Below are 18,554 nucleotides of genomic sequence, written 5' to 3'. Positions count from 1 at the left end.
AACTGCCCGTCAACTAATGTCGCTGTCTCATCACGTTTATACCCACGTGCAAGAAGCTCTCTGTCAGCTTAAATCAGCAGTGCGATCTGGCTTGCTAACGGTACACAGCCTTATGTCCACCAATCAACAAACGCCAGATTTACACTGGAAATATACAGTCCACAGACCCATAAATTAGTCATTAGAGTATCATAGTCAAAGACATAAATACTTATACATGTTAAAATGCACATAATCATATCCTTGCTTATACACATATCTTAATATATATGTTTAATACTGTCTGAAACTATAACAGTTAAACAACATTACACCATGTGACGTCCTTCAGGAGCGAGCCCATGCATATTCAGACCCCTGTGATGATGCTGCAGCCTTAGGGTACCACTGTCACTGCAGCCGTGCTCCACCCTGCCCCGTCTGCGGGGGGGGGGGGGGGGGGGGGGGCACCGCAAAGCTCGGGGTATCATTTCCTGAGATGCAGGATCTGCATGTGACTCAATCCCCCCTTTCCGTTACCAACCTATGGTATGCTCCAAAAGACAGTGACGCTTGTCAGAGAAGATCATTTAGCAAAAATAGACCTCACAAACCAAATAACTGGACAGGCGGATAGTGTTCGAATGTTGCTTCGTCAGTGTTTAACACCCAAGGAATTACACTGTAAGAGGGTTAAAGTGCAGCTACCATGGGATTCAACTATTCAATGACTTAACTACTGAGGAATAAAATATTTAAGAACCTCTTTGATTTTACAAGGATTTTTGCAGATGCGGACTCGGCAAAGCAGACTGCTGCACTTTGGAAAGGGTCAGCAGAGAAAGAGCTTTTCTATAGATTAAAGTGGGGATTTGAGAGGCTCTATCTGAGACACACGCATAATTATGACCCCAGACACTCAGGGATAGACACACTCCTCTATTTTGCAATTAAGGTCAATCAATTTCCTGGGAGAAAATGTACAATTCCAATTATAAATTTTAATTCCAATTAAAAAAAAAAAAACAGAAACACTGCATTATATACAAGGAAAGAGTAGCAGATGTTTGGCCGAATGGGAGACATCGGCGGTGGGGGGTTAGGCCTCCACTCCCAGAGCCTATGTCTGCTCCTCTACCTCCTGCGGATGCATTACAGGCTGCATGGGGTACTGGGCTGCATGCCACCCCGCAGTTCAGCACGCCACCCTCCCCACCCCGCCGCAAGACAGCAGCATCCCCTCCCAGACGTCGGTTGGATGATCGATCTGTCCAGGGATTTTTAGGAATGACATCCCCAGTGTCTGCGGTTATCTGTGGTGCATCCACTACAAGCAGCCATGCCCGTCAGGACTCGGACAATCATCATGAGATCATCAGCAAAGAGTTCCTCTGCCAGCAGTCAGACACAGCACTTCAGAGAACCTTCCGGAAAAAGGCCAGCGAGGGCCATGCTCTCCCACACACCTCGCAGACAGACTGACGCCCTGTGCCCTCGCATCCATTCACTCGCAGTATTTCACAAAGGGGTCGTGAAGGGGGTCCGAACAGTCCTACCTGTGTCCTCCTCGTCAAAGGAGTTCATGCAGGGGAAGTAGACGGCGAGAGCCTCAAAGGATGCTGAGAGGCTGAGCCGGCTCTGAGAGCGGTGTATGCGTGTGCCAGAGCCGCTGGCTGCGGATGCCGCAGCCACATCCTGACTCTGCCTGCCCATCTTCAGCTGCTGTTCACCCGCGTCTGGGCTGCCTCTTGGAGGTCTGGGCCGGGCCGCGTAGCCCGGCTGCTAAGCGCAAAACCTGTAAAGCTGGAGACCTGTCTGCTGGTCTGCAAGGCTCCGAGAACCGGCCGTCTCTGTGCTCAGCCTCAGCGCTCTGTGCCTGTCTCTCCTGCTCGTCTCTCTACTTCGGTCTACCTCTCAATGGGGGGGGGGGGGGGGGGGAGGGAGGGGGTGGGGCTCCATCCACCAGCAGCCAATTGGAATCCATGCTGCAGAGCAGCACCTCGAATGGCTCTCCAGGAGACGGAGCTCTACCCAGAGATATCTCGGCACATGGGCAGCTGGAGAGAGCACTCTCCCTTACTGCGTCCTAATCACAGAGGTGAGGGCTGGGAGTTTGCACCCCCATGGCACCCTTGGGCTGGCCATTCACGCTTCACATGCTTCAAAGACCCTTCATCAGTAAACGTCTATACACCACCGTCCATCTTTTGTTTGTTTTTTTGGCAGTGTTTTTCCATGACAAACTGCAGGGGCCTTTTCACGCCATTCCCTTCTACTGACGGGATCTTTCACTGGGAATGTCAGACTGCAGAGTCCGTGTGCTCTGGGTGCCGGCCCATTCTCACCCCCAAGGAGCGCAGAAGAGCGAAACAAAAATCTGTGCATCAGCAAAGCTAAATGCATCGGATCGGCGCAGCCACAAGGGGGTAGGTATACAAAGCAGTAACAAAAAAGCATCTGTACTGAGAAAATGAGGAGGGAGCTGGCCCGATATATCTGAATAAACCAACACGAACACTCACACGCTGACCCGTTCTGCAAGAGTGGCAACTTCTGTTATTCTTTCATATAGTGCCTCTCTCAAATAGCTCTCTTCCAAACATTAAACCACACAATGATATGTTTCACAGGTTCGTAAATATTATATTAGAGGAGCCAAAAGATAACCAAGTCGAGAGTGCAGACTAGTGAATAGGTGGTGTAAAATAGTTATCTATGCACGTATGAACTACCTTTGGTCAGTTACTCTCTTATTCACTAAATGAGTTTCAAGGACTGTCCATTGTCAGTCAGTCTGCCACACACAGGAAGGATAATCGATTCACAACAAACCCGTGTCCGGATTGTGGGAAACGGGAGGAGACCCAAGCTGACACATGGATACCGTGCAGACCCACAGAGATGCGGCCAAACTCCACACATGGACCAGGAGGTGTGAAGTGAAAAGTGCCGAGACCCTGTTTCTCCGTTCGATGAAACGCAGTGAACAGGTCACTATTAATGACCTCGTATGCTCATTAACATGGGGAAGAATTCCAATAATGCCGACGGCAATGATTTACCCTTAGACATTGCTGCTCCCAGAGATCCCTCTGAAAGCTCAGTAGATCTGACTGATTTGGCAAAGTCAGTGAGATCCCAGCCATTTCATGTGAATCTTCTTCTCAGTTATGGACATGAAGATCGAGTACTTAAAAAATAAGTCTATCAACAGCCGTAACTGTTAAAATTAAATAACAATAGGAATGACGCTCTCGGCATGTGATCGATGTCCATCTATGTCGGCCTAGCGTGCTGTCATCAGTCTCCCCATCAGCTGTCGCCTCCCCCCATGTGCTGACTGTTGCCCGCATGCCATATTTATGAATTTTAGATGTGGGCTGGAAATAGGAATTCGCAGGGAATGTTAACCAAAATGTTAAGGAGGAGAGAAACAAACACTTTCCAATATATTATAGTAGCAGAAAATAGCAATAAAACCACAAAATGATACAAATAACAGAGGAAACAGAGATTAAATAGCTAAAGTAACTGAAAGTGTTTTTGTGCAACAAAGGCTCACAGAGGGGATATTAATGAGCGAGACCGGCCAGTGACCTGCACAACCTGCTCCCTCGCAGTACAGTCCTGTCAGCATTCAGCTACCTCTGCATTTTTCTCCCCAAAATGCCAGTGTGTCCCTGCTGCGACATGAAAATACATCATACTGATATACGGTATGATGTACGGTATAGGCTTTCAGATACAGTTAAAACTGCTTCACGCAAAGAAATCGGCAGCCCGGCTAACATGGGCCACTTCCACTTTCCTCTGAAAGAGCTTCACCCAAACAGCGTTACTTCCTGTGTATTTTTAACACTTTATTAACAACACTGACTGAGTGTAAAGTTTTGCAGTCTGTTCCAAACTGCTGTTGGCAACCAAACGCCCAGAACGAGGCGTGCTGTGTGAACAGGAGCGCACGGGAAGGGCCACATCAACAATGACGCCACGGTCACTGTGCCCATTTCTCATGGCTGTCTTCCACTTCGTCCATCACCTGCCGAAGTTTGAGTCCTTTCGGCCCAGCTTTGTGAAGCTGTCCAAGCTCTTCTCAGGACAGCCGACAAGGGATTAGTGTGTCCTTCTGTGCCAAGAAAACACATTATAAAACACAGACGGCGAGAAGCAGGGATCAATATTTATCAAGATGTATCAAGAGTGAATTACCGCATGACACTCTACTCTGCACTTATTTAGTTTCAGTGAGCAGCTGTGAAAAGCAGTGGTATTCAATGACCCTTTCTTGTACTTGCCAGTGTTCTCCTTGTGACCGTGTACCAAGAACAAAGCAGGGGAACTGTTTATGGTGATGAAGTGCAGCAATAATGGCCTGTGAAATGATCACATGACCGCGCCATCCCCAATGGCCGCAGCTCCAGATTATTCCTCAGCGTTTGCCTGCCGCCCCGGAGGGATGTGGCTGATTTTAACGAGACTCGGGAGGGAACAGCCAAACTCAGCAGCCATCAAAGTCTGCCCTGACCAAAGCTTGGAGGTTTTTGCTTTCACAGCAAATACAAGCGTCCCCACGTTCCTCCCCCACTCCTACCATCCGGAATAAGATTTCGAACCAATGGTCATAAATGCACCTTCAATTGTTCAGTTGCTGCTTATTCATTCAGTATCTGCATGGTCCTGGGCCTGAACCAGAAAGCATGGGAGGGAACAGAGGGCACAAGGCCATGGGAGAGAACACAGGGGACATGCCCACTGGAGGGAACACAGGGGACACACCCATAGGAGGAAACACAAGGGACACGCCCACTGGATGGAACACAGGGGACACACCCATAGGAGGAAATACAAGGGACACGCCCACTGGAGGGAACACAGGAGACACACCCACTAGAGGAAACACAAGGGACACACCCACTGGAGGGAACACAGGGGACACACCCATAGGAGGAAACACAAGGGACACGCCCACTGGATGGAACAGTTGGATTACTACATGTACAGTATAATAATCTCTACCACAACTGTGTCTTCTGGGGTGTGGCATGAGTAAATGGTGTCCTGTAGTTGTGTTCTGGGCATACAGCAACTTTGGATATAGCGAACTTTGAATATAAACAGACTGTTTTGCCAGGTCCCTTGAAGTCCGTTATAACTGTATTTTACTGTATCATCAACTCCCTCAGCCTACAGCAGGGTGGTAATCATACCCTAGAATTATTTTCTTCACAGAGACTGCTGGCCAGAATAAGGAAGTGCTACCTGGAAATCCACACTGACTGTATACGCATTAGGATTACAATAAAAGAAACATAAAATGTTGGCAAGGGAGGATCAAAGGATTCAGGATTTGTTACCGGTCTCACAGAATCTTCCAGAAAAGCTGGAATGTCTCAGCACAGAAGCCCTGACTCGCTGTTATGGATGGGGTACAAGGCACATGAAATGTATAACGAGGGCTAGCCGGCACTCAGACGTCAAGTAGACTGAGTTGAATGTCTCCTCATCTGCATTGTGCTCCCAGGGCAGCACAAATACACAGTTAATTACATATCCAATTAACAGGGAACGTTTTAAGCCTGCAGACCTTCACCATCCCCAAGGATTAAAAAAATAAAAATAAAAAAACATAAATTTTCACTACAGTACAATGAAATTAATTACTGGAGCTGAAGAGTAGCTAATTAAAACTGCACAGAGGGTCACGAGTTTCAAGTAAACGAGGGGCGTCAGGAAGGCAAAACCTTGCGGAGCAAGGTGGCAACAGAAAATAGTGCGGAAAATCCCCAGGAGACCCTCCAAACCGACCCGCAGGACGTGCTCACAGCCCCCAGGCGCGACCCTCTCGTCCCGCTGATGGCCCTGTACCCACGTTGTGTGTTTCGTAAGCATCGCTTTACAAACGGCCGTGTGAATCCGCTTCAGTGTGCAAATGGCACTGGACCTCACGGCAGAACGCGCTGAGGACCATAGGACACGCTGTTCAGTCATGACTGTGCATGAAAAAGCAGAATCTGCTTAAATCAGGAGGAATAGCGCTGACTCCCGATCACCTTGTTTACTGCTTGCTCCCAGCAAAGACAGACGCTAACAAAAAAAAACATAGTTTGGCCATATTTTACTGAGTATTTCTAATTAAAAGCTTTCCACAGAACATACCCAGAAGAACACAGCACGCAGCAAACATGCTGTACTGACGTCCCATTCAGCAGACACGTCCATGCTCACTGCAGTTCCAACATGCAGCATCATGACTGTCAGGACCCCCAAAGAGGCATGGATGTCCATCACTTGTCCTTTGTCACCAAGGACCCAGAACTGAATAAGACAAGAGCCGTCCAATAGGATGCCGGATGTCAGCATGTGGAAATTTGAAGAATCCCACTCATCCGGCCGCATGGCTGGCGATGTATCCAAGAATCCTGCCTTGATGTCTGGCTTGGGTCCTGGAAAATGAAAGGAGGCGGAGAGGAACTGGGGGCATGAGAATCCACAGAGGGCCTGCCCCTCCCCCACCATCCCGTTGTGGATAAACAACCCCTAATAAAGTGGTCCTCTCTGTACAGTATACAGTACATTCCTCAGGTTGCTGTCCTGCCTGACGAGGGGACAAATCCTTCCCTGCCGCTTCCGGAGGGTTCCGGCTGCAAGCAGCCTATGACTGCCACTAGCTGCATTGTAGCCTGACCGATGCAGGGTTGTTGGTTCGAATGTGTTTCGCACTTCGTGGTCTCCACAAGGGTTCTTTTGCAGTTTAGACCCACCGGACTCTCCAAATTGGTGAAGGTGTCACTAGGGGGCTGCCTCAGTGAGTTAGGGTTTAGTGCCTGTTATCAGAAGGTTTAAGTCCCATGCTCAGTAGAAGGGTCACAATAGCCACGGAGCCCCCAAAAATGCTCCACTAGTGCCAGATGAATGGCTGGCCTTGGACTCAGACCCAAGTTGTGTGTATATCTGAAAGGGGAGCAAAATGGGTTATGTGAAAACTTAATTTATTGTACATATGGTAAAAAAAAAGCATCATTCCACCATCCATGGTGCACCCCGTGCTTCCAGAGATGGACCCCAGGCTTTCTGCAGAGCGTCATTAGACGGACAGTTGTTGTACAATATAGGGCCCACCACTAATGGCCAATGGAAGCTAATGAGTGTGGAGGGCAGGCAGATGGGCGCCCGTGTGCGTCAGCTGCCCTGCCGGCCGGCTGCCTCCTGCATCGATGGCAGAGCAGGAAGGAACCAAACACGCTCACGTGTCTGTAAAGCCCTGTGAATAAGTCTCATCCCCGTGCACACAACCCTCCCGGGGGTTTAGCCAGGGGGGAACACGACGCAGGTGTGTCAGCTGAAAGGGTCGTTTCCACAGGGCGTCCAAACATCTATGACGAATGTGGCACCAGGCACGTGGCACTCTGAAGTGTTTTGATGGAAGCTCAAGTAAGTTCCAGAAAAGAGAGCCTAGTGAGAAGATTCAGCCTCAACACACAGAGCCTAAATAACACTGGCACAAAGTTTCATTTCCGATCTGGAGTCGCAAAGACGCAGCGGCGTCCGCTTTTGTATGTATGAATACAAAATCATAAATAGAGCCGGAGAGGAGTGAGGGAGGGGGGAGGACTGATTCAGAATTTTCAGGCTTAAAATAACCTGTACCCAGCCACTGGCTTCTTCCCTAAATCAGGAAAGAGGAAGAGTACTGCTCTGTCACCCATACAACGATGCAGACAGGGAAGAGGAGGCTTTAGCGGGTGAGTAAGTGCTATGCGTATAAACCTGACCTCTGCTCTGAAAGCATGCGCCGGGAGCGAATGAATCACGTATGAAGCCAGGAGAGCTGTAGCACATGCGGTATGAAAGGCCACTGAGAATTCCCGCGTTGCATTTTGTCTCGCGGGGAGAAGAGACATTTACGCACCGTGACACACGTGGGCATTCCGATTTTTTCCCTCAAATGGACACCAGTCTACAACATCCCTAAATCTGGCTACGGATCATCATGTTCTCTTGACTCGAAGGTCTAATTTAAGCGGCTCGAAAGTTCATTATGCTCACCCAGCTGAATTTTTCAAGGAAATGCTTAGTAGTCAATGAATCAATTAATTATTAACCCTTAGTTGCCCCTATATCTTAGAAGAAACCTGCCTCTTCGGGACCTGTGCTTATCACTGAATTACATGTCAGAAGGGGTATACCCCAAGGCGTGCGTGTGTGTGTGTGTGTGGGGGGGGGGGGTCTGATCTTTAATTGTTAATAAGATGCCAGAGGTGCATGACCTTGCTGTCCCCCCTTTAGCTCCACATGATCCCAGAGGCACTTCCTGCTTAGCTGCCTCTTTAAAGTGTCAGCACTGCCACACAAACATTGTTGGCTAAATAGATGGGATTTAGTTGCCAGTAACAACTCTCACATTAAACTAGTTCCAGTAATAATAATAATAATAATAATAAACATGATCTACATATTTATTAAATCATAAAAAAGGAAGTATGAAGTTATTCGGCTAGCAAGTTTATGTTAGACCACGCTGCAGTGGTGTGCATTATTACACCGCGGTAATGGGGGTGGGGTACGATTATTTGGACGCACTTTTCCGAGCGAGGAAAGGGTTACATTCCTCCCCAGTGGACTGTCAGCAGCTGCAGTTCCTCAAAGGCCTGTTACGTGGCTTTAGCAGAGACTGAAACCTGGGCCTTCCCAGTCATCCTGTAAACACATGTGACATTGATGAACAGCTCTTTCTTTGGCCGAGCCTTCCAAGATGGTGGCCACCTCCTCACATCCCGACACAAAAACATACAGAAATGAAACGATCTCCAGTTCCCTTTCTGTGGCCGCCATCAAATACGGTGACGCCACCGGAGAGGACGTCCACACAAGCTGTTAATAACAGCACCCGTATTACACTCTATAATCAGTCCATGAAACCTGGTTTGCACATCCTAATGGGAGGGCAGAGAAGTGTTTTGCTGAGATTCTACGGCACAATAAGGTCAATATGGTTAATTTTCTTCATTTTATAATTCTTCCTAACTAATAATTTTTATATCACAAAAGAGTACACAGGCATGCACCTACATCTACAAAATAAGAGTGACACAAACAAGTTACAGAGCATCCCATAGCTGCTAATGAACAGGAAAGGTGGACACACACAGTCCACCATGCATAATATATCAGCACGTCAAGTCTTTCTTTCAAGAACAAAGTGATGTATGAAGCTGTATAATCTGTGAGTTCCGTAAGCAGATGGTAGCCTCCCCACAGCTCATGTCTACTGCCTCACTAGATTCTCACTCAGTCCATCACTTCTCCACCTTATCTCGCTTCCTGAGGCTCTGAGGGCCGGGTCTGCCCATACCAGGTCCAGTAGTCTGGTACCAGCCCTGCTTGTCTGGGGAACTCCATGACAACTGCTGGCGTTCACTGCAGCTCAGTGTCTGACAGAACCGCTGGGTCTGATGAAAACGGAATTCTTAAACATATTACAATAAGCATTAAATAAAGATTTTTATGCAGGAACAAGCTCTCCCCCAACAAGCTACTCTTACAATTAAGAAAAATGCTGAAATAATTTCCAGTTCTTAAATTAAGGGCCGGGGCAGCATGGTGGTGCAGTGGTTAGCACTGTTGCCTCACACCTCTGGGACCCGGGTTCGAGTCTCCGCCTGGGTCACATGTGTGTGGAGTTTGCATGTTCTCCCCATGTCGTCGTGGTGTTTCGTCCGGGTACTCCGGTTTCCCCCCACAGTCCAAAAACATGCTGAGGCTAATTGGAGTTGCTAAATTGCCCGTAGGAGTGCATATGTGAGTGAATGATGCGTGAGTGTGCCCTGCGATGGGCTGGCCCCCCATCCTGGGTTGTTCCCAGCCTCGTGCCCATTGCTTCCGGGATAGGCTCCGGAGTCCCCACGACCCAGTAAAATGGATGGATGGAAATTAAGGGCCTTGCTCAATGGATGCGAGCCGGTGAACTTCCGATCATAGGCACTGCATCTTAATCCACCGAGCTACACCCCACCCCTTTAGAAGGCCAGCAGAGAACTGGAAGAGGAGAGAAACGCAGGTCGGCGTGTTTTTTTTTTATCACTCTGGATTCTCCCGAAACAGTGCTGACGGTGAAAGCTGCAGTGGCTGGTATACCTGGGTGCACCATGCATCCCGGGCACGCTGGGGCGTACTGCACAACGCCCCCCTCTGGGGTCAATTAAAAACAAACGGGGCAGGGGCCTGAAGGAAGATTCCTGGCCATCCTCAGCTTGTGGAAGGAGCCCTGGTTTAGTCTTGTCAAGGACCCAGACCAGACGCCAGAGCTCCATGCCCAGCACCGGGATTGAGGGCGGCATGTAAAAACAGGAAGTGTTCAAGTGCAGTATGACATGCACATCCTGTGTATGACAATGCTTGGTTAGCAAAATGGTAAAATGAGGCCATCTGGCAAACCAAAGGATGGTGTCACTTGGTGGTGCCTCTGTTTAGAAAGTCACCAGTTCAAATCTCAGGGTTGGCAAAGTAGTTTGACAGTTGGGCCCTTAATCTCCAATTGCTCCACGGACTAACTGACCCTGCCTTCTCAATTGTGCATCACCTGCCAAAGAAAACCCTGTAGCTGTGTTGACATAAACTTCATTTCCTAAAACTTGTGTTGGGTTAACATACAAGCTCTGCTTCTAAGTGGGGTCTTCTCAAAAGCGGGTATGATCACTGATTCAGCTGCAGATGCTGCTCTGGATAGGTATTCAAGCTGTGGTCTCCTTGTCGCATCACGCCAAGTGCAACCACCTATGTGTGACTGAACATCTCCCACTTAGCAGCTAATGCACCAGTGGCTGCGCTAACAGCCCTCGTCCCGCTAAACATCCAGCCCCTGCAGTTGAGAAAATAAACATGCTGTTAATCAAATTAAACTTCTTTTCAAATCATCCTACATGTAAATCTTCTTTGAAAAGACTACACATTTAAACGATTCACCTCTGGCAATGTTTTTACTGAATAAACAGTTAATCGGATCTTAACTCCTTCGTACCGGGAGCTCGCTGCAGAGTGTCGACGCTCGGCAGGACCTCGATACTGAATACTGCAGTAAGAATTTTTCATACGCCAGTGAGGCACAGTTACCTGCAATGCAGAAGAATGTTCTGGAAACAGACAGCGAGACCGAGCCACAATCTCCTTCACACGGCAGTGCACTAGCACACTACGCACGGCAGTAACGTCCCTGTGAAAGCTGTTCCTCTTCAGGGATACGGAGACAGTTACAAAAAAAGACTTTAAACAGAGTTTAATGACCAATTCCGGTCGGACTGTTCAAGGTCAATCAGTATGCTGTGTTTCTAACTGGGTGCAAATGGAATTAAGGTTGAGAAGGGCAGGAGTAATATATCCTTTACTCAAAGTCATTAACTGTGGTGTCAGGAACTCACGCACTTGAGACATATACCTTTTTTTGTTATTTCCTTTTTTTACTAAAACAGGACCTTCCGGCACTACATCTGAAAATTATGGACAGACTTTTGGAAGACTTTTGACTAACAGAGGTTACTGGCAAGATCTGCCATGCAAAAAGCCCAAGTCAAGCTCCGGCGAAAGCAAGGAAAAAAATGGCGGGTTTTTGGGGGTTGAAAGTAGAGCATAGTGACTAGCCAAACTCTCCAGCACCCCTGTGGATCGCCCCCCAGCAGACTAACAGGAAGACACTCTCCGCTATTCTTTGAAACATCTGACACTATCAGGCTAGTAATTGAAAGCATGGCTCTGGTTGGTGTGTCTTGGCTTCCGTAATGATTTAACGCTCTTGTCCTGTGGGGTCGCAAATTGCAGAAACTGACCGAAAAAGCAGGTTTAGCAGCGGGAAGCCAGTGGAAGGAAGCAGCCCGAAATCACACACGAAACCGCAAGTGCAGAGCTCCTGAGGTGAGCGAGGAGGCGATTTCCGTCCTCTCCTGCTCTGGCCCCCTCTAATTCCGTCCCCAGAATGGATAAACACCTTTAACATCTTCACGCTCGGCATCACAGAGGACTCGGCCTGTAAAGCTCACTGGTCTCATTTGTGGAAAATCAGCTTGTTTTCTGGAAAGGAGACCCCCGCCCCCCCACGCTCACTCACCCTTTCAGAAAAGAGGAAGTGGTCACCGCTTCTCATAATCCAGCTGGCAGGTTTCTCTGACGTGAAAATGCACATAATTTTCTTCATCAGTGTTCCACCACTGGACATCTGGATGATGGTGGCCAATCTGGGCGGCTTGTACAGCTTAACATATGTGCCTCTCCTAGTCAAAGCTGTCCTCTGGATCCCTTTGCTGGGGATAAACTGCAAGCTAAACTAAAATGCTTAACTGAAAGGAACATATGGTTTAGCATAATACTGAGGGCAACAGCTCATATTATCTGCTGTACCTAAACATCTGACCAAATATCTCCAGAGAGGATGTACGGACCCAGCCTCCTAAAACTGACAGATATTCCGCTGCTCCGTCATCATCGACAATCTTCTTCTGTCTGTTCAGTGCTATAAACCCAGGACCTCGAGTGATTTGAAAGTTTACACACGCAACGATTCTCCTGCCCTCAGATTCCCCCTCAATGTCTCAAAGGTCTTATGCAAAAAAATACCATCCTCAGAAATCATTGAGTAACTGATCAATTCTAGGACTCAAGGTTTTTATACAATCATCAAACATGTCAAAGGAGAAGCACCCAGATCTCATATGTTATAAGCTTTCAGGCTGGTGAAAGTGAAGCATCATTATTATATAAAAAAACATCATTCTATTTTGTTAGACTTGCACATTGGTTGCAGCTGTTGTGTAGATGCAGATGCTTTCTGCTTATGCCTTTGTGTTACACAAAAAGTAAACTACAGATTAGACATCCTTGCTATTAGTGCCACATGGTGAATGTTGCTACGAAATGTTATACAAGAGCCTTGGGATTCAGTTTGGCGATGATTAATACCTCTGTGATAATGTTCTCCCAAGGCCTCTACTAGCACAGCTGGCTTCCAGAATGCTAGCCAAGTACAGACATAACCAAGATTAATGATGTCAAGCAGCTCCATGCCGCTACGCGTCACCTTATGCTAATGCTTACAAACAAAAGACAGAAACACAATTGTGGCTCCTGATCCGGAAACACAGTGCTTTCCAATGACAGGAGTCACCTCAAGGTGCAGACCTTTGCCTCAGTTTTCCAAAAGAACCAGGGTAAAACGGAAAATGACAGAAAATGTGTTTTCCTTTAAGGGACTTCATGTGCACCTTACCTCATATGGAGTTGTCAGCATTCATGGGGGGGAAGGGGGGAACTTGGTTACAGGCTTCTGAAACTGAGATCCGCTCACCTGAATCCTCTTCTTACAAGACTGGATGCTGCTTTCAGGAGTTCTAGGTCTCTTCTCCCCTGCTGGAACATTGCCTATCAGCAAACTAATGCAAGCACCTAAAACTACCTCTTCAAAGCCCACACCCTCCAGAATGAAGTACAGTAGAAGGCTACAGAACACCCCCCTTCCCGACGTGGGTACCACTATTCAGAGCCCTGACCACAGCACATCTGGGGCAGGACCTTCAAACACAAGAAACAGAAAAGCCTTCCCCTGGAGTTCAGCCTTCCCCGTGAATAAGCCGCATTTCATTTCATTCTACATAAAACAACACTCGATTACGATAGATACTTCAGGCCCAAATAATGAAAAAGCAGCATCAGCTGCTGGTAAAAGATCCTCATCACTGTGACTAAAACATTACCATGTTTCTGAGGGACTGAAACTCCTGTTATCTAGCTATTGAGATTTCCCAGTTACCATAATCTACCTGCTGAAAGAAACACCTAAAAATAAACTAAAGCTGGTAGCGGATTTTAGCTGGTCTAAAATGTTCTTAGATGGTCATGTCCCAGTGCTTCCTGATTTTCATGGTTTAGCTGGGTGGGTCACCAGTTGGTCATGCAGGTGGGGCCTGCCTATCAAGCCGGTCATGCTAGTATGACCAGCTAGACCAGCTAAAATAGCTAGTATGACCATCGTAAGCTGGTATGACCAGCTAAACTATCAAATTATCATGCAAAAACAAACCTTAAGCTAGTCAACTATCATAAACTGGTCAACTAGCTTAACCAGGTCAAGCTGGTTTCTTCATCAGGGTAGTAATATTTGGCAGACAGTGAGCTAAGACATGCAGGGGAATTGGTGCAGACCAAGCTACCTTTGCCAGCACTCAAACAGTAGTACAGCAGCGATTTGACATTTGCTCACAGTATACAGCATAGATCAAACACACCAACATGATACCCTCAGAAGCAGCGATGCATAGATTCAGATTTTAAACGTACACTTTAAAAAATTCACTGTGCTGCAGATCCTGGATAAATAAATATTTTTTTGAGGCATACAGACCCTCACTTGCGTGCTGGACTCTCATAATAAGAAACACATTAGCCCAGCATTTCAAAGGCTATGATTCCTTTTTTACATCATGCACAATGCTTTGCTGGCACTAAAACAGCTTCCCCTACTTGCAGCAAAAACTGTACAAGTTCTCCTCTTTCAAGATACTCAAAGCACCTTCTGTTGACTTTACAGACTACATGTGTCTTCACCTATCCATGCTTCCCTGGTCCATCCCAGGAACAGTGGAACACACTCTGGGACAAAGAGATAACGAGGTCCTTTGTACCAGACTTGTATAGCCATAAATGACTGAGAGAATCTTGTTTTCTTTGACAAAAAAAAGTTCAGGATGGGAAGACAAATCAATAGCACACAAATGTATTAGACGCACTTAATAAAGCGTCATCAAAACATCAAGGGATCACAATTCTCTACAGGAGACATCTGGGGCAACCCAGAGTGGGCCGTAAGAGGAAAGGGCACGAAACGGCGTCAGGATAGACGTGACGGGCTATCCACGAGACACGTGCCTTCTGGGTCACGGGGTAAAGAAAAGCACTGACACAGTTAGGGATTTCTTGCTGCCTTGCTCTACATTCGGAGGTTAGCCTCTCCTCCACTGACGACTATGAAGGGTGTATCATTATCATCTTTTATGGCCCAACAAAAGGTGATCTTTGTGGGGAATAATACAAACCATCAATAGAACAAGTCAGAAAAATAGGACATCTTAAAATAGGAGTTAAATATACTTTCTTTCTGCACAACAAACAAATGGAGCTTCATCTGGAATGACATGTGACTTCAGGCTGTCACACAAACATTTCATTGCCCTTTTTACAGCACGTTTAATTTTCCACTATAGCAACAGGACGAAGGTGACATCCTTCACCCCCAGAAAGTCATGTGGAATAGAGAAATTTGGAATAAAACCTGCAAAATAATCAACTAATACATTAAATGACAGTAAGCAAAACCACACCTTGTGCCTTTTTTCCCAAAAAGTGAGTTTCATCAAAGAGTTCGCTAGCGATCAGTAACACATCTGTGGTTGACAGAATATTTCAAATCATGGAGCTCGAGAAATAACCAGAGCACAACTCACAAAAACCTTATAAAATAAGTCTTAATGATTCTCAATGCTGCCTAAAGCATGACCTTAAAAATCCCCCCACACATATTTTCCCTTTAAGCAATCTCACATTCCCTGCATTTCATCCTCTGTTTAGTCTATGTTGTCAGACCAGTTGTACAATAAAATGTTCATTCCTGCACAGGAAACAATGCCCAAAAATAGTCTTTAAAGAAAGTTTTCCCTTCGGAAGTCACTACAGCAATTATACCACTTATAAGACAGGAGCAACAGAGAGTCATTTAAACTAAAAATGAGGCAACTCACACAGACAGTAAAATGTAGGTGTTTTTGAGTGGTCTACCATCTGGATGGTAATCATTACATATAAAGTGCATCTTATGTCTTTAGCGATGACAACTACAAACATTACTGCTGAATATATTCAGTTATTATGCAACAGGTAAATGATTAAAACAAAATAATTTAACAAAAAGTGCATCAGCAACGTATCGGAGTTGGAGCTCCACAGCAACGTGACCTTAGCAGTCAGTGTCTTGCGGATGACTTTCTGTGTATAATTTGCTCAGCGGATTGGCAAGCTCTCTATTAGTACTGAAAGTACCAATAGTAGGCCCAGTTACCATTTTTCATTAGGTAAAGCAGGGACAAGTCGTGTCCATATACAACGAGGTCATTATACTGTAGCTACTGCTCAAAACAACTTTGCACAAAAATGAAATATGACAAAATGAAAATAAAAAAAAGATGGAAAACAGCAGCTTTTGGTTTATTAATCCTTGCAGTCTCTTGTCTTGCATCAACTCCTACAGAAAAAAATGTGCTTAGTAATTAGTGGTCGTCTTTGCATATTTTGTGAAAAACAAGCAGCACATTCCCCGTATCTGGAAAGAAGAAGCAGTGAGATAATGGGCTGTTTTATCCTTGTGGTCCATCCACTCAGCCACGGGAAAGAGCCCTGTAAAGCCCTTTGCAGAAAAGGCCAGGCAGGAGAGAGTTCACACATGTGGGGGGGGGCGTGAAGAGGGTAGGGGAAGGGGAGGGCTGAGCGGGGGTCAGCTCCTACCTGTTTGGCTGAGCTGAGACGCGCTGCGGCTCTTCCTCGTAAGGCCCACTATAGCCACCATTTTGGCACCCATGCTGGCCCGCCGCACCTTCTCCTCGGTGCCTACCGTGCCCACGGCCGTGTCCGACTGGCTGCCGTCCTGCTTCTCCAGGTCGCACATCTCCCCGCTGATGCTGCTGCTCTTGGTCATGCTTGGCTCGGACGAGTCCTGCCTGCGTTTCGTTTTGGGTGCAAAGCCACTGTCAGCGATGGTAGCGGCCCGGGAGTTAGGTGCGGTGAAGGCAGAAGGAGGAAGACAGAAAGGGGACAGGGGAAGAAGAGGAGAAAATTCAAGGACAGAAATCAGGAACAAGAATACAGAGAAGCCAAGGGTCCAGCTTCTGCAGGTCTGGGTCTTCAGATACTGATCTCTTGGTTTGGATCTAAGGTCTGTACATATATATTTAGATCTGAAAGACTGGAGGTAAAGTTTTAGATCTGCAGGCCTGGATTAGCAGGCTTGAATCTATGAATCTATATCTGCAACTCTAGATCTCTAGGTCTGAATCTGGGGCCACACTAGATCTATGGGTTTGTGTCCAAGGATCTGGATCAAGATCTAGATTCATGCGATTCAATGCGCTCTATGCACACTTTCCAGTCTGAAAATGCCACTCCCTGTCTACTCTACCCACAATGTTAAAAAAGTGTGATGCATTTTATGTAAATAAACAGTGCAGTCTCCTGCTTAGCGTCTGCCACACTCCACTGTGCCCTCTTACACTATGATACTAAATACAGTGCTAAAATGATGCAAGCTATTAAGCAGTGGCATTATCCTGCATTACGAGAGCTGTCCTGTTCATCCAGATGGGGAACAACAATGTCTGACACATGAGGCTTTTTCTGCAAGATTAAGTGCATCACATTAAAAATAATAACAGCTAGGCTCCTTAAGGATGGATGCAGAATCTTGCTTTTGTTTCACCAGCATTTCAACACAACACTTAACCCAAAGGGGTTTGTTTATTTAAGACAATTACAATTACAAAACATCTTCTTATATGGCAAAAAGCAAACAGACAATGAGCTTTGAAATTTCAGCTAAAAATTAATCTAGAGATGGGCAGTTCAGGTTCAGAAAGTAAAACTCCAGGCCAAGATTTTGTTTCAACCAACCAGTTGAGTATAAAGATGAGTATGCAACTGGTTGTTTGAAACAAAATCTTGGTCTGGATTTTAACCTTTTGGACTTGAATTAATCTAATGTGATTAAATTATGTTTTTAACCCTTCCGGCTCCTTTCATAGTTTAGTGCTTTATCTTAGTACATATACACAGTCTGTTTACCTGAAGATAGTGCTGAAAACACCACAGCTAAAGATAATATATTTATAGGCATTTTCATACAACAGGAATCAAACTTTCGTGCTAAAACGAGAATAACCATGGACAGGATCTGCGGATGGGATGACTCAGTGTGGCACCAGCCCCCATTACGAGCCATGATGCATCAGTCTGCAGTACCAGGTGATGCAGATCCCGGACATCACGCCGTTACTGGACTGACAGAATCAGCTGGAGATCATCTAACATCATATAAACGATTACAGGGTTAACACTGTAATGACACGGCACGCTCGCCGCTTGCCGCTGCATTCCGGGAAGCAATTATGCATGGAAATATAAGATGGAGACCGTTCCTCTGCATGATCTGACCTCCGGCTGGGATGAGACTAATCTAATGCAATTATGGATAATTCTACAATATACACCCAACAAAACCTTCAGTGCACCACAGTGAGAGTTTGCCGAACCTTTCCTGAACCCTGTCCGGTCTCACCATCAGTACCTGAAGGCAATTATCAAAATGGATGAAAATGAGGAACAAGATCTAACAGGATGAAGACTGCATAAGGTCACAGGACCACACTGTCCCCATGCAGTCCGTGAGCCACTCAGGGCACTGCATAGTGAAGTAAGAGCATGGAGCTCGGAGAGTGCAGAGGAACCAGCTCCCTGCAAAAAGATCTCCATTGATTGCCCTCAAAAACAATCGT

General features: G+C 46.5%; 1 protein-coding gene across 30 annotated transcripts in view; it reads right to left on the bottom strand.

Moving 5' to 3' along the window:
• The window catches only part of rims2a (regulating synaptic membrane exocytosis 2a), a 111,695-nt gene that overhangs the window by 3,647 nt on the left and 89,494 nt on the right, over positions 1 to 18,554 (bottom strand). For 17 of the 30 annotated variants that reach the window (XM_049024961.1, XM_049024955.1, XM_049024956.1 and 14 more), the window contains one exon: positions 16,516 to 16,754. The exons of 10 other annotated variants lie outside the window; for them this stretch is intronic. In XM_049024961.1, the coding sequence (XP_048880918.1) occupies positions 16,516 to 16,754 (239 nt within the window). Of the gene's footprint in view, positions 1 to 1,535; positions 1,888 to 6,135; positions 12,065 to 16,515; positions 16,755 to 18,554 lie in introns of those variants that run through there. 3 more of the 30 variants (XM_049024975.1, XM_049024973.1, XM_049024972.1) reach the window with 3 other exon arrangements.

Source organism: Brienomyrus brachyistius, chromosome 9 (genome assembly GCF_023856365.1).
Source record: "Brienomyrus brachyistius isolate T26 chromosome 9, BBRACH_0.4, whole genome shotgun sequence".
Taxonomy (NCBI): domain Eukaryota; kingdom Metazoa; phylum Chordata; class Actinopteri; order Osteoglossiformes; family Mormyridae; genus Brienomyrus; species Brienomyrus brachyistius.
The sequence above is the reverse complement of the archived record's forward strand: the minus strand, read 5'-3'. Positions and strand labels throughout refer to the sequence as shown.